Source organism: Chrysochloris asiatica, unplaced genomic scaffold (assembly GCF_000296735.1).
Source record: "Chrysochloris asiatica unplaced genomic scaffold, ChrAsi1.0 scaffold00007, whole genome shotgun sequence".
In the NCBI taxonomy this organism is placed as follows: domain Eukaryota; kingdom Metazoa; phylum Chordata; class Mammalia; order Afrosoricida; family Chrysochloridae; genus Chrysochloris; species Chrysochloris asiatica.
In genome coordinates this window covers 32,234,463-32,253,820 of record NW_006408525.1, presented here as the reverse complement: position 1 = coordinate 32,253,820, position 19,358 = coordinate 32,234,463, and the positions used below count along the sequence as shown (strand labels likewise).

Genomic DNA, 19,358 nt, shown 5'->3' with positions numbered 1-19,358 from the left:
GCACTCCAAGACTTCCCTTTACCCATGTTCCATATCTTACAGGTTCCTCCCCCCTCCCCCCACAGCACAACAAGCAATAGCAAACAGGATACAGAGTCTCACCACTGAAGTGGGTTTCAATGGAACTACTGATGAATGGGTGGAGAGCTTGAAGGGACCAGGTGTACAGCCTATCCGAGCCCCTCCAAGGACTTTGGAGATGGTGGAAGTGGGAGCGGGGAACGGGGCACCTGGGCCTGGGGAGATTGTCCTGGAAGAAGGTCAAGCCAGTGTCCCTTTGCAACCTACCTGCCACGCTGACCTGATAACCCCAAGCCGTGACCCAGAGGCTGACCCCAGTAGCCCAGCCAGCACTGAGTAGAGACCAACGGCTGTGAAGCTGGGCTCAGGAACTGCAGGCTGAGGACGTCACAGGAGATGGGCAGCCATCGATGAAGGGACTGCAGTTCACAGCCAATCTTGAAACCTTATCTCCTCTTGTCTTACTCAGAACCCTTCACTTACAAGAGATCTGGGACTCAAAGGACAAGGGGAGGGGGACACCCTCTATCTCCCTGTGTCCACCCAGCACTCCCCAGGGTAACTGTAAACTCCAAACAGGAAGTGGCATGACTGGACCTGGGCTGCCAAGATGCTTCCCTCCCCGGAGTAGATGGGTACTGCACAAGGCCAATCGGCCAAGGTGGTGGGAAGATGTCTCCCAACTTTGTGCCCTTTTCTGGCAGGGCACGCTGCCCCGTGACTGAACACCCCTGGGTACAGGAGGCCTGTACTCCTTACGTGGGTGAACTTGGTGAGGGGGCTGCAGGCCTCTTCCCAGTGGGCACTGGTATATGTGGGATGAATTGAAAGATCCTTGTGAGGCTTCCGTGGGCCTTCTGGGAGCTGTGACCAGGAAAAGTCCATCTTCACGCTGCAAAGCAGGCCAGTCACAGGACACTGCTCCCAGGGAAGATGGTTCATCCTCATCCTGTGCTTCCTTCGCTGCCCAGGTAGTCAGACGCCAGAATCGGGTGTGTGGGGTTCCAGAAGGAAGAGCACGATGACCTGGAGTCGAGTCCCAGCGTGGGGGACAGACAACTCGGGGTGGGTGAGAATCCACTTTACAAGTGTTTTTCAAGATAGGTGTTTTGTTTTTTTTCTTTTCGTTATCTTTGTCTCTGGTGAATCCAAGCATAAACAGACAAATCCAACTACAATGTAACAGGGTGGAGGTGGGGTGGGATGGGTGACACCTATGTATATGGTCAGCTGCTCCAGTGGGGACTTGGGGCCAGAACCATTTCTGACAGGGCGGCTCTCCCTTTTTGTTGTGTGAAGGGCTGATTATGGGGGTTGAGCAGTGGCTGGCTGGCAAGAGGCTCAAAGACACAGGCTAGGGAGGGTGTTAGTGGGGAAGTGGGGTTCAGCCTCCACGGCCAGCTCGGCATGGGAAGGAGGCCAGGCCTTCTGGAAGAAGTCAGGAGGGCAGGAATGTCGGATCACAGCTGCTTCACACCGCTGGGTGCTCTGGGTTCTGTGATGGGAGGTCATCAGATCCGGCATGGGAGACAGCAATTGAATGAGAGGGTCTGAGTGTGAGACAGGTCCAAGCTTTGAGCGTAACCTTTCCTTGGTTCAGAGTAGGTGCCCCGCCCCCACATCTAACCAGTGTCCATCATGGGGAGGGGGCGGTGAGGCTGGGAACTTGGGACAGGGTGACATCATAGGGGTACAGGCAGTGACTGGGCTCTGCACAGCAGACACGGGTACAGTGGGGCACACAGGTGGCTGCGGTGGCTCTGGGAGGGACGAGAGGCGTGGGACACCACCCCCACCCCCACTGGCCCCCATACACTCCAGAGATGCTGCAGCCCCAGGCGTGGGAACAGACGGCGTCCCCTACGAGGCACAAGTCCTTACAAAGACAACTGGTTAGCCCTAAAGTCCCAGGTCTGAGAGGTGGCCAAAATCGTGGCTGCAGTTTTAACCGTCTTCGGAACTCAATAAAATGGGGCTCCCATGGAGTGAGGGAAGCCTCTCTGCTCAGGACCCCCACCCTGCAGGGACGGAGGGAGAGACAGCTGCTTACAGGCCAAAGTCAGCCACTCTGCTGCCAACCAAGTTCCTTCTGCCACTGTCCCTACGGAATGGGAGGGCCGGGAACCTTCTTCCACAGGTCACCCATCAGAGGGGCCACACTGCCCCCAGCTGTCCCCAGCCCAGCCAAGGTGGCCCTTCCTGTGGATGGGGACAGAGTCTCCCCACCCCACCACTGCACTCATACTGGATAGTCAGTATCTGCCTGGGGCCACACGCATGCACCAAGGGGTTGGTCCTTTGTGGCTGCCCTGTGAGAAGCCCCCAGGGCCGGGTCTGCAGGTCAGGTCCAGACCCTTCAAACCCCCAGCAGCAGCTCTCAAGAGCCTCACCCTCGCCCTCTTCTGCTCAGAGGGGAAAAAAAATATCAAAAGGAATTGTCCCAGGAAATGTTGGGGGTGGCCATCTTTTTCAATGTCTTTTTAAAACATTTTATTGGTAGCAGCCCACCCGTCAATTTGGAAAGTTGAAGATTGCTCTTACTCCCCATCACTGGATTTGGAGTCCTCAGCCAAAGCCGAGCAACAAAAGCAGGTGGGGCCAGTGACCGATCTGTAAGGAGCAGCTAGGGGAGGGCAGAGGGCAAAGGGCCAAATCAGTATTCTTTTTTTTTTTTTTCCCACACTCTCACTCTCTTCTCTCCACGATTCTGGACCGCCCCGGGGCCTCATCACAAACCCTGCTTGGCCAAGGAAGCAGACACTTCCTCAGCTAGTGTAGCAAGCTGGGGCGAGTCTTCCATGTTGATGCTGCCAGTGGAGGAGACGTTGCTAAGGTGCCGTGGAGACGTGTCCCCCGACACCACAGGAGACTTGTACACAATTTCTGCGCCATGGTCTGTCTTGGCTTTGGCGTTCTCACGGAAGGTCAGCTTGTGGGTTTCGATCTGCAGAAGAAGAGGTGAGGAGGGCAGGTGAGATGGCCTGCCAGGGGCAGCGGTATAGCCCTGCCAACTGCCCCCTGAGGCCTGGACTTCAGAAGCTGGGGGACTGCTGCTGTTTTGTTTTTCAGTTGTGGCACTGTGAATCAGCACTGAACTGCGAATCACAGGGTCGGCAGTTCAAACCTACCAACTGCTCCTCAGAAACACTTATATACCGAGTCTCTGAGTCGGAACCAACTCAACGGCAGTTAACACCAACAGCGTGCACATGCAGCCTTGTCGGCTCAAGGATTAAATCCTCGGCTGCTCATCGAAAGGTGGACAGCTAGAATCTATCCAATGCCTCTCTGGGAGGAAGATCTGGCGATCTGTTCCCATACAGAGTAAACCCTGCCAAAAAAAAAAAAAAACCCATTGTGGAGTTGGTTCAGACTCACAGGAACCCTAGAGGACAGAGTGGAACTGCCCCGTATGGTGTCCAAGCTTTATGGACACAGATGGCTTTATCGTTCTCCTGTAGCGTGATTAGTGGGTTTGAACCCTCAACCTTTTGGTTAGCAGTCAAATGTTTTAACCACTGGGCCAGCATCACTCATCTACAACGATTATAGTCTAGGAAACCCTGTGGGGTTCTTCTCCTCTGTCACACGGGGTCACTATAGTTGGAATCAACTTGACGGCACCCAACAAGTACTACAGACACACCCTTTCCTCACTGCCCCCCAGACTCCAGCCCCCTGCTCAGAGACCACTGCATGAATGTGTATATAAATACCTACGGTCATTTAATATACACATGCTCTGTATCTTGGGTTGGTATTGTTTTATTGCACCTTAGTTTTTAAACTTAATATTCTCCATTATCAGTCCTCCTAGTGTGGTGCTATAGCACTGAACTGCTAACTCCAAGGTTGGCAGTTCAAACCCATCAGTTGTGCCTCAGAAACCCTATAGAGGGTCGCTCTGGGTCAGAACTGACTCAACAGACTTACCAACAGCATCAGTTTGTAAGAGGTTCCTTTTGCTTGATAGCTGCAGTATGCCATCACAGAAGGCTTGCTGCCCCACTGATGGATCATGAGGTTGACTCCACCCTTAGGCTACTACAGACTCCTCTGCAATTAAAAACCTTGTATCCCACCATCTCACACATGTACCCACAAGGGGAAGTGCCAGGGGCATTTGATTCTGATAAGTATTAAAGGAAGGTGTTAACGGAGAAGCTAGTGAGGATGAAGGTATGTTCCCAGAGCCCCTGTGTTCCAGCCACGAGCCACACAGTCTTTCCCTTTGAGTGATGAGCAACGTGGGGCAGCAATGGTACCTTACAGAGCACGACACGCACAAGCTGGTTTTAAAACAGAAATGGTGACACAGATAGGACTCCCAGAAGTCTTAGCTCTAAAGGGTCTCTGGGAAACAGAGAAGCAGAAAGCATCTGCTGGAGATAGATGGGGGCTGCCATCGGGTCACTTCTGACTCATAGGGACCCTGCACAGGGTTTCCAAGGAGGTGGTTCCAACTTGTAGCGGCCCTGCATAGGGTTCTAATTCATAGTGACCCTGTACAGGGTTTTTGAGGCTATAAATCTTTATGGGAGCAGAAAGCCTCATCTTTCTTCAGCGGAGCAACTGGTAGATTCAAACTGCTAACCTTGCAGTGAAACCACAAAAGTGCCTCTAACTTCAGACATCCATGGTCCCCGGGAAGAGCCCCCATTGCAGAGAGTTTGAATGAAGGTGGAGAGAGAAAGCAGGCTATATTCTGTTCATTTGGGGGCAGGGGGGTCACTGCTTTGAGAAAAGGACCCCTTCAGACTATCATATTTGAGGGGCCAATTTTTAAAACTTGTGGTGAGTGCGTTTTCACATCTTCACATTGCAGCTCAGTGGATAATGTTCACTGTGTTTAACCATCACCCCATCAGCAGCTCAGTGCCCTCTTTCCCCCGCCCGCCTGCCTCTGATAACCACGAACAAACTTGGATTGCTATGTTGTTGGGTGCTGTTGAGTCAATTCCAACTCATAATGGCCCCATGTGACAAGTGGCAGTCTAGGCTGCCATCTTCATGGAAACAGATCTTCAGGTCTTTCTCCCACAGAATTACTGGGTGACTCTGAATCACCCACCCTTCCATTAGCGGTGGAGCACGCACCCATAGCTCCACTGAGGCTTCACACACATGCCTGCTCTGGCTGTTTCACGGAAGTGACACCGAATGATAATGGGCTTTCGTGGCCGACTCATGTCACTGCCATGAGTGGCCATCTGGACACACGCTTTGGAGAAGAACATTTAGGCTAATGTTTTTTCAAAGCTTTGTATCTTGAAAAAAAAGTGACAGAATTCTGCGAAGGTCCCAAAATCCCTCAAACTAAAGGTGGCAAGGAGATGGACCTGAATAAGAGGGGTCTTCTGGGCCAGAACAGTAGCTTGGAGCCATCCCAGAGATGAGTTCGTCCCAGCAGCAGCCCCTGAGGGGCGCTGTGAGTAGGCACCTGGTGTCAGAAATGGTGAACATAAGGCACTGGGAAATCCTGGCTTGGGCTGGGATCTAACCACAGGCCTTCTAGAACCAAGTCTTGTTTGGATCTCGGAACCCCTCCAGATGCAGCTCTGGCCTTTCCATTTCACTGAAGCAGAAACAGAGGCTCCGCGTGCTGCAGACCTTTCCCAAGTCACACATCCATGCAGGGTCCCGCACACACACATGTCCAGGGACAGACCCAGGAATTGCCGCTGCCCAGAACCTACCCAGACCTGCTCAACAGACGCTGTGGAGGTGGGGAGTCCCTGGATGGTGTAAACAGCTAACTAACATGCTCAACTGCTAATTGAAAGGTTTGAGACTTAAGCCCAGTCAGAAGGCAGGCCTCGGGATCTACTTCTAGAAAACCAGCCACTGAACACTCCATGGAGCCCACAGTTCTACCTGACACCCGTGGGGTCTCTATGTGTTAGACTCAACTCCACAGCAACTGTTTTCTCACCCGACTGGAGGTGGGGCCCGAGAATCTCTATCTGTGAAGCTGTCTCCGGGCTGGGGACAGTTACAGATACAAACATAGCTTCTGTGGATAAGATTCTCCACTTCCAGGACTAGGCAGAGGCACTACACGGGGCTTCTACAATAAATATTTTGTTGTTAAGTGCTGTCAAGTTGGTTCTGACCCATAGTGACACCATACAGGATTTCTGAGGAGCGGCTGGTGAATTTGAACCGCCAACCTTGTGGTTCAAACTGACCTTTGTGGTCCAATGCTTTCGCTACACCAGGACTTCACAACAAAGAACAAATGAAATAGGCACAGATGACAATCCGGAACTTGGGAAGAAAGATTAGAGAAGTGGATGGAGTGCTTGCTGGGAGGAAAAGCTGAGCAGGGATGGCGGGAGAGGGTGAGTGACTGACTGGAAATGAGTGGCCATCTTGTGAGATTTGGCAACAATACGTGCGTAACCTGGCAGAGCAGACTTACACAGGCGGCAGGAAGGGTGTTATTCCTTTCTCATGCTCCCCTGGTGACCAGAGGTGTGGCCAGCTTCAATCCACCCCCAGCATAGATCCTGCTTTTTGTGAGTTTGGAGCCATGTGGTTGGGAGTCATGCCAGTATGAGACAGGGCTCAGCTGTACCTATTTGGGGCCTGGATTCAGGTGGGATCAGCTCCACACCTACAGAACCCACAGAGCCACCAGACCAGCATTTATGGTCCTAACAGATACTGAAGTCAGTTCCATCAAGGGCCTCCATGCACTGGGTGCCCTGAACATAGAGACCATTGAGGCCAATAGGAACTCACTCATCTAGGGCCAGGAACTCCGCTGTCACAGCCCTTCCACATCCACCTTGTGAGCTCCTTGGCTGGCAGGAGCCCCCCGCAGAGATTTTTCTTCTCGGGGGGTCCAACAGCTGCACTGTTTCTTTTGTTTGTTTTTGTTTTGGGGTTTCGGTGTTGTTTTTTTTTACCTTTTGTCATTTTCATTGTTTTTTGTTATTCTTTCCCCTCCTCCTCTTTCCATTCCCTTGAATTTCATCCTTTCTATCCTGGTTTAGGAGTCCAGGTGCGGCGCTGTGGGTTAATGAGCCAGACTGCAAAGCCGTTTGAACTGCAAGGTCGGTGGTTCAAGCTCACCAGCTGCTCCTTGGAAACCCTGTACAGGGTCGCTGTGGGTTGGAACCGATTCTATGGCACTAACAACACCATTCTGCTTTTGTTCTTCCTTTTCTTCTGTTTCTCATATTTTTTGTTCTTCCTTATTTTTTCTTATTTTCCCATTTTGATCTTTCTTTACTACTGTGTACTCTTGTCTTTATTTCTTCTCTTATTTTTTCCTTCTATGGTTCCACTTTCCTGTCTTTCTTTTCTCTTTTAAATTATTCTTAAGTGGGTTGTTTTTTTTTTTTCCCAATTTCTTCCTTTTATTTTCTCTTGTATGCTCAATTTCCCTGTCCCTCTTTTGTCTTTATAATATTATATTCTTTCTTTCTGGTTGCTGCCTATTTTTATTTCTTTTTCTCTCTTTATTATTTTCTCTTTTCATTGTTGGCTCCTTGTTTTATTGTTTTGTTTCCTTGTGTGTGAATGTGAGAGGGGTTTTCTCTTTCCTACCAGACAAGAGACAGTAACTGTGCCCATACAGCCCAGCCACAGCCATGATTTCTGCAACTCCACTCACTAGGCAAGAAAAGCCAGTACCAACTCCTATATATCTGATCAATGACAGACAACAGCTAGCACCAGCCAAACCCAACCTAAACTGAGGTCCACAAATGGAGAATGAGAATGAGAATCCTATACGCCCACAGGAGACAGGAGGTGAGAACCTAAGAACAAATCAACATATAATACAAATACGACAACCCTGCAATGCCCCAGAGACAACAGACAGTTTTAGCTCACAGAAAGAAACAATAGAGAATGATTTAGATAGATACAGAGCCAGAAAACATTTTGGAGGAAGAAAAGGTAATGTAACTAAGTAAGAATGATACTTAAGTACCTTCAAAGGATTGACAGAAAAACTGAGGAAAATAGGAACACAGAAAAAAAACTTTAGAAACATTCAGGAAAACCTTACAAAAACAGACAAAATTAATGCAAATTTTGAACCAATACAAAACCTGCAATTAGAAATCCAAAAGATTACTACTAAGATACAGTGAATGGGCAAAGGAGTAGATTCAAAGTAATGGAAACCCAGATTAGTGAACCTGAAGATAAATGTCTTAACACTAGTATGTTAGAAGAACAATCAGGAAAAAGAATGAAAAAATCTGAAGACAGCCTAAGAGTTAAGCGGGACACCATGAAGAAGAACAATTTATGGGTGATCAGAATTTCAGAACAGGAAGACACAATAAAAAGCACAGAGAAAATGTCGGAGACTTGTTGGAAGAAAGCTTCCCTAATGTCCTGAGAGACGAGAAGATACGCGCAAGAAGCTAACTAATCAGAAATCACCAAGACATATCATAATCAAACTGTCCAAAACCAAAGGCAAGGAGCGAATCCTGAGAGCAGCTCAGAAGAAACAACAAGGTGCTTACAAAGGAGAACCAACGAAATCAAACTCTGACTTCTCAGCAGGAACCATGCTGGCAAGAAGGCAAAGGAATGACATATAGAAAACTCTGAAAGAAAATAATTGCTAACAAAGAATCATATACCCAACAAAACTGTCTCTCTAATATGACAGCAAAATTAGGATGTTTTCTGATAAACAGGAATTAAAGGAATTTGTAATGACCTGACCAACTTTACCAAAAATGCTTGGACTGAGAAGCAACAACCGCAGACAACAACCCAACCATACATGACAACAACACCCAGAACTCAATCCAGCTATATTGTTGTTAAGTGCCCTTGAGTTGGTGCCTACTAATAAATAATGACAGAATAGTGATGAACCTGAGTGTATATACGTATGTGTATAGATATATGATTTTGGAGGCTTTTAAATCTTTGAGGGAGCAGAAAGCCTCATCTTTCTTCCACGGAGCAGCTGGTGGACTCGAACCACTGAACTTGTGGTTCGTAGTCCATTGTTTATTATATGGAGCCACCATGCTCCCCAATACAGATAAAGAAATGTTTAAAGTAAAACAAACGTACAAGACTGAAAATAGGGAGCCAGAGATGGTAGTTTATAACGACGCCAATACAAAGCAAGAAGAGAGTATAGTGTAGATACAGAACTAAATGGCAAGGAAGTCAATTAGATATTAAGCTAAAACATTGTATTTTTTAAATAGGAAAATAATAAGTTGCAGGGTAACCTCAAAGAAAATTAATACACTTACACAGCAAAAGAAAAACTGAGGAACATCAGAAAGATTGCAAAAATATTAACACAACAGAAATGAAATGAAAACTCCAAAATAAAATGAACCCATCACAGAAAATGATGTGGAACAAAGAGCCAAAAGTCACACAGCAGAATGACAGCAATCAATTCATACCTATCGATAAATACACTGAATGTAAATGCACCAGACAAGAGACAGAGCGGGAAGATAAGAAAACAGGCTCCTTCAATATGCTGTCTCCAAGAGACACATCAAAAAGATGGAGACAGCCTAAATACCCATCAACTGAAGAATGGTTAGACAAACTGCTGTATAGACAGTGGAATACTACGCAATGTTGAAGAATACTGATGAGTCTGTGACACACCTCACAACATGGATGAACCTGGAGGACACCATGTTGAGTGGAATTAGTCAATCACAGAAGGACAAATACTGTAATGAGACCAATATGGTTTTCTTAACAAAAGAATCAATCTCGGATGGTTACAGGAGTTGGGGGTCAGAGAGGGAAAATGGTTCATCACCTAGAGGTAGACACATGTTAACGTGGATGACGGGGCAGACAATATACAAGAGGAAGGTTAGTAGAGGAAAGATGAAGGCAGCGGAAGACACAGGGAGGAATGCAATAGTTACGGTGAATAGAGGTAAATGCTGTTAACTGTTGGTACTTGGAGGGGATTGCAATCGTAGCAAAGCAAAGTGTTTGGTTCATTGAGTGTAAAATTGATGATCTTTTCTGTAAACCTTCACTCAATTCACAATAACAAAGTTTTTAGAAGAAGATTCTTCACTTCCCTCCAGGCTTGCAGCTGCTGTAGCCCTTCTGTTTTCTTTCTTTTGTTAGAGACCCAGATGAGAAAATGTTCTGGTCCTGGGAAGCCTCCCATGTTCAGTGGTCAACAGGAACTTCAGGCCCACCATGGAGGCAGAGAGGCCAAGGTGTGGGTGTGAAGTCCTGGCCGGCTGGGGGCCACCCCTTACACTGACCACAGCTGCTGTGAGGTGCATCATGTGACGTTGACTCAGCTCACAGGGACTGTGTGTGACACAGTACTTCTGTCCCCCTGGAACTTTCTCGTTTGTGACCTTTACAGACAGGTCTTTCTTCAGTGGATTCAAACCACCAACCTTTGGGTTTGCACATCAAAACCAACAGCAGAAACTGGAGACTCTAGAAAGTGCTGGAATGCTGAGATCTCACCTGCCCAGCAGCCTCTGCATGGACCTTTGCAGGACTATTTCCTGTCAGCATCATGGTTTGTTCTAGTGGCCCTGTTAGAGCAAGTGCTTGCTCCAGGCTGCCCTGAAGACAGCTGCTGGCCCCAGTGGGGGACTCTACGTCACAGGACCCGGCATTGTCCTCACTTCTGGCTGCACGGAGAACACTCTGGGACTTTATGACTCCAGGTGCCCAAGCTGTCTCCCACATCAGTGAGCTCACACTCCCCAGGGTGGTGCGGAGGGGCATGCCATATCGGTCAGCACAGCTGGACCAGCTTCCGTCCACCTCACCTGCTATGGATTGAATTGTGCTCCCTCCCCCGGCAATGTGAATTAGAATCCTAACTCTTATACCTGTGGAAGGAGGCCCTGGTGACTCAGTGGTTAAGCACTCAGCTGCTCATCTAAAGGTCAGCAGTTCAAACCCACCAGCTACTCTGTGGGTGAACAACCAACGAGGCAGTCTGCTTCTGTATGGGGCAGTTCTCCTCTGTCTTATGGAGCCCTGGTGAGTTGGGATCCAGTGAAGGACAACAGCTTTGGGGTTAGGCTTTATACCTGTGGGTGTAGTCCCCTTTGGAATAAGGTTTTCTTTGTTTTGTTAATAAGGCCATCAGGTGCTCACTATAATCACTATGACATAAAAAGAGCAGATTAGGGACAGAAGAAAGTATAAACAGGAAGACAGACAGCTGCCAGGTAAAGGTCCTAAGAAAGCACGGAATGCAGGGGCTAAGAAGAAGCCCAGACATCCATCTCCCCCTCCTCCCCCACCCCCAGGCTGACAAGTGCCCCGACTCCAGACCTCTAGCAGCCTGAACTGAGAAAAAATCAGACATATTCTTTAAAACCCCTTGTTTGTACCATTAAGCTTTACCTTTTTATTCCCTCCGCCAGGGACGTGGGTGATGTTATCCAGGGAGCCGATCTTGGATTGGACTCTATCCTTGAAGTCCAGCTTCTCAGATTTCACTTCCACCTGGCCACCTCCTAGGACACAGTACACACAATACCCCCTTGCCATCTTTTTCTTCCGGTCAGTGGGCTTTGCATGCTGGAAACAAGAGCTGCACAGCAAAGTGCCCGTGGGCTGCTGGGGGCTCAGCAAAACCCAGGTCTGTGAGGGACACAGGCCAAGGACAACTTCCAGTCAGCTAACTCGTTTCCAAGCAGAGACCAACCTTTAGGAGTAGATAAAGCTCTTGTACTTAGAATGTTGTTGTTGTTAAGTACCATGGAGTCGGTTCCAACTCATAGTGACCCTGTACAGGGTTTCCGAGGCTGTAAATCTTTACAGGAGCAGAAAGCCTCATCTTTCTCCTGCACAACTGCTGGTAGTTTCGAACTGCTGACCGTGAGGTTCACAGCCCGATTCATAACCACTATGCTACCAGATAAGGAGCTCTGGTAGCGTAGTGGTTACAAATCGGGGTAACTATGAGTCGGAACCGACTCCATGGTACTTAACAATAACAAGCTAGAATGTGGTTTGTATACGGGTCAGTCCTTAGAAAGGGTTCAAAGTATGTTACTTCACTTCTCTAATCAAGGCATGCATCAGGAATTAGCCACCTCTTCCTTCAAACCCTACCTAGGTTTGAACTGCTAATCTTTTGGTTAGCAGTCAAGCACTTAATGCAAAAGTGAATTGCCATCTGTCTGTAATTCTACATTGATTGGGCACTAATGAACGAAGTCTTTCTAAGTCAACACCTTGTCAACCACAGCCCCACAAGACCCCCGAATAAAATCAAAAAGGCCAAATTACATACTAAGGAAGGAAAGGTCATAACCCCTTCCTCCTTGGGCACCCAAGTGTGTGAAATGTAGCATCAGGCCAAGTTGGCCTGGATCACTTTTCGGGAAGGACAAAGCCACTGGAGAAAGTTGCTCCCTGAAGACAGAATGTGGGAGGGTGGGCACCAACTGTGATGTTGTTTCCACTGGAACCTAAACTCTCACAAAATGTCCAAGAGCCTCGAATATAGACACATCTGGACTATGCTTCTGTTGGGCTTCTCTCTGCACAGGGTCTGACGGAGGGAGTTAGCATCTGTGCTGTGCTTCCAGAGAGTAGCCCGCAGTCCACGTGGCGATTTAAATGAATTCTTCTCACCACACTTCAAGTGGTCGCTTGTCACAGGTAGTTGTTGTCAAGTGATTTCTGATTCATGCCAACCCCATGTGTGCCGAGCAGAGCTATTCACAGGGTTTTCATGACTGTGACCTTCAGGAAGCAGATTACCTGGGTTTGAACTGTTAACCTTTTGGTTAGTAGTCAAGTGCTTAACTATTTGCACCAAGCAGGTTGGGCAGTACAGATACAGAACACATCTGTCAAAGCACAAAGATCTACGGACAGCGCTGTTTCCATACGAGATGGGATGGAAGTAAACATGGGAGTGTTGGGGGAGTCCCAATGGCATCATTCTCTGTTTACATACATTCTCTGTTCACAGTCAGAGCATGGCTGGTGAAATTGCTCCCAGGTGTGTAGCCTGCTTGGAGAGCCGCAGGTCAGACCGAAAACCAGCATCTCCCTCCCTTTCATACCGGTTTGGGCCATCATGGTCCTGCTCAGGAGCAAATCCCACCCTCAACACTTGATGACTAGCCAAATCTTTCCCAGCCCCTTCTGGGTGCCCCCCCACCCCCCTTCCACAAAGGCTACCTGGTTTATGATGGATGTTGCCTAATGAGCCACACTTGGAGGTCACCTTGCTCAGGTCGACTGGTTTGTAGACTATTTGCACCTGGAGATGAGAGAAAATAAGAAGAGAGAGAGAGAGACAAAGAGAACGAAGCAGAATTGTTTTATTATGAACAGTGAAACACAGCCATATAAGCCCAGGCTGTGTCCAGGCGGTGGTCCCATTCCCACAAGGAATTAATACTCTAGTCGTGGAAAACGTGCTGTCAGAATTCTAACTCTGGCCCAAGGGTTAGAATCCTGTCTTCAATCCCGAAGGAAAAAAGACGCTCACTCAGCAAGAAGGAGGGGCACTGTTATGTTGCAAACACCCCTGAGACTTCCTAATCCATTCCTTTTCCTGACATGAGATCCACAGACCAGGTTCACAGGATGCAAAGAACCGATCTGTGCAGCACCTACAAAGAAACTGCTAGAAAGGCAACACGGCGCTGTCTGCTGGCTCACAGGTGGGCTATGCCAGGAGAAGCTGTCTGCTGGCTCACAGGTGGGCTATGCCAGGAGAAGCATCCACAAAAAGCCAAACCTGAGTCCCCACAACGAGGGCAGTGCAGGTCAGTGAGCAGGACCAAGTGATCTGGACTCTTGACAGAGGGGACCAAAGTGATGCCGGCAGGACAGGCAGAGCCAGGGCAGGTTAGTAGCGCAGCAAGCTTACACGGACTTAGACACACACAGGAGGTCTGACAGACTCCAGGGCTCAGAACCAGGTCCTCAGGCCCACAAGCAGACCCTCTAAGCCATTCACCCTCCCCAGAGGCATGCTGGACCCTGAGCCAACCACTGACTCAGGCCAAATCCCACACCCCACAGGGAGGGCTGGGTCTCCCAGGGGCAAGTCTGCCCTGATTGATACTCCATGGGGCTCCAGAGACCCTTGGGGTCACTTGCACTCCTGTCCTGGAGTCACTTAGGAGAGAGATGGCTTCAAGGCCCAGAATGGGATTGACAAGGACACCAGGAAGCCAAAGGAGGCTTCTACTTAGATCTAAACCATCTGGAACAATCCCCAGTTCTTTGAAGTTCAAGTCCTGCTGACGTTTGCTGTTTGTTAAGGGAGAGTTGGGTAAAGCAGGCTGAGATGTGGAATGCAGCGGCTTGCGCACGAGGGAGGGTGGGTGGACACTGGCCTTTTGGTCTGAGTTCTGAAAGCAGGACCACTCGACTCTGGGGGCCAACCTGGGTCCCATGCCGACTCATGAGGCCTTGCTCCCTGGAGTTTGGAGAGTGTGAGTGTCATCCTGCTGTCGGAGGAGGGGTACGCACATCCCCCACTCACCCCTGCCCTATCCTCCAAGCACATGCTCTATGGGGTGGTGCAAGGCGTCTAGGGACTCCTCCCAGTGTGAGGGTGGCGGTGGTGTGCCGTGGAGTCGATTGTGACTCAGGACCCTGAATAAGGTTTCCAAGGTTGCAAATCTTTAGAAAGAGATAGCCTCATCTTTCTCCTGTGGAGTGACAGGTGGACTCGAACCGCTGACCTTGTGGTGCGTGTCACCCACTATGCCGTGAGGGATCTGCATGTAAATGCTCGTGTGGCCCAGGCTCCCTTCTCTTTTCCTTCACCCTGTGCTAGGTAACAGAGAGAGGATTTGGAGATGGTGCTGCCTCCAGGCTGGGAAGATGGAGGGGAGGGAACAAGTCATAGGTACCCAAGCCCAGACCTGGAATCCATTAAATCCCTGAGGCTGGCTGTGGGTGTACCTGCAACCCTCACTCCTGCATCAAGGACTCCTATTGCCAACAGGTAATGGACATAGGCTCCGGATGAAGTCCACAAAACTATCCCGAGAACTTGGACCCGGAGGATGACAGCGAACCTAGTGGGCATGTGGCAAGTGAGGATTCGAGTCCCAAACAGCCAGCTGACCCAGCATGGGGTGGCCCTCTGACAAGTCCCAGCCGTGCAGGAAGGGCAAGACATCTGTCTTGCCAGTGCCCCCAAGGTGTAGGCCATTGCTGGGGGGCCAGGACTGCCCCCAGTCTGACTCTCAGCACCAGCTCCTGCCTGCAGTCCAGTCCACTCTGGTCTGAGCCCCTCATCTGAAGTAGAGCCACAGGACTGGGCCCCTGAGAGCATCAGCAGGGGTCGGGGTGGGGGGACACCACAGACACCATGAGGAAGCGTTAATCAAGCGCGTGCTGCTCCGGGATGGAGCGGGCTCGGCGCGGGAGGCAGCAGCACATTGCAAGAATAAACCCTCTGGGCCGGACCGGACGCTGCTCGAGCCCAGGCTGGTTTCTGGAAACAGCTCCCCAGGTCCAGGGACCCCTTCAGAAACCACCCTTGGGTGTGTGTGTGTGTGTGGGGGGGTGGACAGGAGGCTCAGGTCTTGAACCTCCAGCTCCCAAGGTGTTTGAATGTTTGCTCACAGCTGGCAGGAGAGGCCGGGCATGAGCGGGGAGGGAGGTGAGCAGAGCCAAGTCTCTGGATGAAGTCTGCAAGACTGTCCTGAGAACTTGGACCCGGAGGGTGACAGTAAACCTAGTGGGCATGTGGCAAGTGAGGATTCGAGTCCCAAACAGCCAGCTGACCCAGGAACCTGACAGGAACCTCAGAGACATCTGGGCCTCCTCAGGCAGGCCCCTGGGCTCACTGCTTTATCTCATGGCCAGTGGGGGTGGAGCTGGTTTTAAATGTGAGCTGAGGCCTGGGAGTTGGGGTCCCTGCAAATGCAGGCAAAGAAGACCAGGACAGAGAGACATTGTTTAGCCTCAGGTGGGGCAGTCAGACCTTTGTGCCCATGATCAGGATGGGCCAGTGTCCACAGCGGAACCACTCGGGAGAACCTGCGAGGGGGAGGAGGAGGATGGAGCCCAGTCTCAGGTGCCTTCAGGCCAACCTGAAAGGTCTGAGGAACCCTTGAAAGCAGGTGCTGAGAGGTGCGTGAGTCCAGAGGGAGGGTCAACTCCTTCTATTCTACTCTGGCAGCACCCCCTGCCTCGCGGGCCATGGGACTCCCTTCTTACAGCATGGTGGTGGGTTTCTGGGAGCAGTGGTGGGCACCAGTGTGGGGGACACAGACAGGTCCTGAGCCTGGGAAGGATTTATTCTATGCAATGCCTCTGAAGTGTATAGATACATGCTGCTGCTGTAACAAGCAAACCACAGTGTGGTGCATTCGAAGTGTGTGTAAAGGTACTCACACTGCCACCTCCGGGGATGTGTTTGATATTATCCTTTGAGCCACACCTGGACTGGACGTTGCTAAGATCCAGCTTCTTATTAATTATCTGCACCTTTGACAGCCAGAAAAGAGGATGAGTCACACACCCCCGGACCTGAGTGGGTGGGACCAGGGCCCTGCAGAGGGGAGCTGAGGAGTCACCCAGTCCCAGCTGTGGGGTTTACAAAACAGATTCCCAGAAGGCAATTCTTCAGGTTACAAATGGACTGCGTCAGCCTTCCCCAGAGAGCGCTCCAGAGGTCTGTATGCCTGAATGGAAGTTCCCCAAGTTGGAACAGGGTCAAAAAGGTGGTCATTTTTACAGGAAAAAAAAATAATGATACAAAGTCCTCATCCGCACACTTATGAGACCCACGAGAGCACCACCAAGCTCCTGTGTCCACTCTCGAGCTGTTCCGTACGACGGGCACCTATGGCTGCTGTAAATAAGTCCAGCACCCACTGCTGACCTCGATTTTATTAGGACCTTGAGGAATCTGGCAGAAGGGTCTAGACTAGACTGTTGACCATCCTGTAGGTGATTCTGATGCCTAGCCAGGTGTGAGAGGCCCTAATCTTGTGGGCAGGACCCATGTGGCTTTGTGAAGACACACACAGACCCTCTTCAGAAAGGGAGATGGGGTAGCACCTTTCCACACCTGGCAGGTGAGGAGAGGAACTCAACCTGTGTTCCCCCATTCTTATTGTTTTTGGCCAGGTGGGAATGACTTGACTATTTCTGGGCAGTTCCTCCTGCTCTAAGGAGTCCTGGCGGCCCAATAGTTAACAGCTAACCCAAAGGTTTGAGGTTTCAACCCGCCAAGCGGCTCTTCCGGAGGAAGACTCGGTGACCTGTTCCTGTCAAAATGGAACCAAAACCAAACCCAGGACACTCCTTGAGTGGATTCTGACCCATAGTGACCCTTTAGGGCAGAGAGCAGAACTTCTCCATAAGGTTACAGGTTGATGAAACCTTCATGGAGGAGTCTGGTGTGGGACTGTAGGATGAGCATTGGTCTGCTAACCACAAAGTTGGCGGTTCAAACCTACCAGCTGCTCTTGGGAATCCCTATAATGGGTCATTATGAGTCAGAACTGACTTGATGGCACTTAACAACAATCTTTATAGAAGCAGACAGCCACTGCTTCCTCCCAAGGAATGGTTGGTGGTTTCGAACCACTGACCTTTCAGTTAGGAGTCAAGCACTTCAGTCAGCATGCCAGCAGAGCTCCTTCCTATAAAGATGACAGTCTAGAAAACCCTTTGGGCAGTTCTGTTTTGTCACATGTGGTGACCAATAAGGACATCTTCCAAGGAAGTCCTGACTACTAGACTGAAGTGGTTCAAACCCTCCCAATAGTGCATGGAGAAAGATAGGTGTGGGGCTGTGCTTTGCTTCACCAGGGAGGTGTTGGGATCAGGGTTTTGGTAAATAATTATTCTTACCCAGTTCCCCTAAAAACTTATGAAATTAATAGGCAACCATGGTTCAGAGGAGAGTTGGAAAATTCTAGACTTTTGGGATGATCCAACCCAGGATGGGGAACAGTGTGCCTCGGTTTTTATTAATCACAGACAGAAATATTTGAAAACTAGAATTCCCAATGAAAAACCAGCACTGTTTTGTATATAGCTATGAGAGCTCAGTTGGCTATCTCGCAATTCTGGGTTGGGCTGGCTGTTCTCAATGCCTTGTAAGGTCTGTTAGGATGGGCTGGGGCTGGGGGCCATGCCTGGCTAGACAGGCACACAGAGCTCATCCAGGGAGGAAAGGTCCAAACCCTACTCCAAGTGTCAGAGTCCTCGGCAAACGGAGAAACGGGCCGGAGGGCAAGGTTTGCTTGAAGCTACATTTTGTTCTACCTTTTGGTGTTAAATGACCTTTCTTTTATCACATTATGTTGTTATTGTTGTTGTTAAGTGCTGTTAAGTCTGTTCTGACTCATAGTAACCCTGTAGAGGGTTTCCAAGAAACAGTTGGTGGATTTGAACCCTGACCTTGTAGTTAGCAGTCCAGTGCTTGTTCTGTAGCATCACACAAGTGTCCTCAATCTGGCACTGTAGGGTAAGCACTGAACTGCTAACTGCAAAGTCAGTGGTTGAAACCCACCAGCCACTTCTCCAAAACCCTATACAGGCTCGCTATGAGTCAGAACTGACGTGACAGCACTTAATAGTTTTATATTGGATCACAATCTAATGTTTTCCTTAATTGTACTGGTATGAATTTAAAAACCGGGAGAACCAATTTTTAACCACTTCTTTTTCTTTTACATAAAAAAAAAAGCTATGCATTTTTTTTAAATTAGAAAAGTAATATAACATTATGTTTTAGAAAAATAGAGGCTAAAATGGTAAACCAAAACACTTTCTTGTGACCCTATTACAACTATTCCATATAAACAACCATCACTGCATTGTCCCCAGTCCTGCTGTGGCGCTCTGGGTTAATGTGCCAGGCTGCAAAGCCATTTGAACTGCAAGGTCGGTGGTTCAAACTCACCAGCCGCTTCTCAGAAACCCTATACAGGGTCACTATGGGTCAGAACCGACTCGATGGCACTTCACAACAACAACATTGCATTGTCCACTATTCGTCTGTTTGCCATACTTGTGTGTTGCTGTGATTCCGGAAGCTATGCCATGGGTATTTTTAAAACCAGCAGGGTCACCCGTGGTGGACAGGTTTCAGCTGAGCTTTTTTCCAGATGAAGACAGACTGGAAAGGAGGAGAGATGGACTACTTCTGAGTATTTAGTCACAGAAAACCTTATGAATAGAGTGGAACACTGTCAGCACCAAAATATTGAGTATTGAAACATGATGAAGAACACTAGAATACTGTCAGACATAGTGCTGGAAGATGAGCCCTGAGGTTGGAAGGCACTCAAAATCTGACTGGGGAAGAGCTGCCTCCTCAAAGGAGAGATGACCGTGATGATGTGAATGGGGTAAGTCTTTGGGACCTTCATTTGCTGAGG

General features: G+C 49.3%; 1 protein-coding gene across 8 annotated transcripts in view; it reads right to left on the bottom strand.

Annotated features, from left to right (window-relative positions):
• Positions 1–2,504: 2,504 nt before the first annotated feature.
• Positions 2,505–19,358, bottom strand: part of MAPT (microtubule-associated protein tau) — a 67,387-nt gene continuing 50,533 nt past the window's right edge. For 4 of the 8 annotated variants that reach the window (XM_006833539.1, XM_006833540.1, XM_006833541.1 and 1 more), the window contains 4 exons: positions 16,357–16,449; positions 13,171–13,252; positions 11,377–11,489; positions 2,750–2,965 (listed from right to left, as the gene is read on the bottom strand). In XM_006833539.1, the coding sequence (XP_006833602.1) occupies positions 2,750–2,965; positions 11,377–11,489; positions 13,171–13,252; positions 16,357–16,449 (504 nt within the window). Of the gene's footprint in view, positions 2,966–11,376; positions 11,490–13,170; positions 13,253–16,356; positions 16,450–19,358 lie in introns of all 8 variants that reach the window. The other 4 variants (XM_006833543.1, XM_006833545.1, XM_006833544.1 and 1 more) reach the window with 3 other exon arrangements.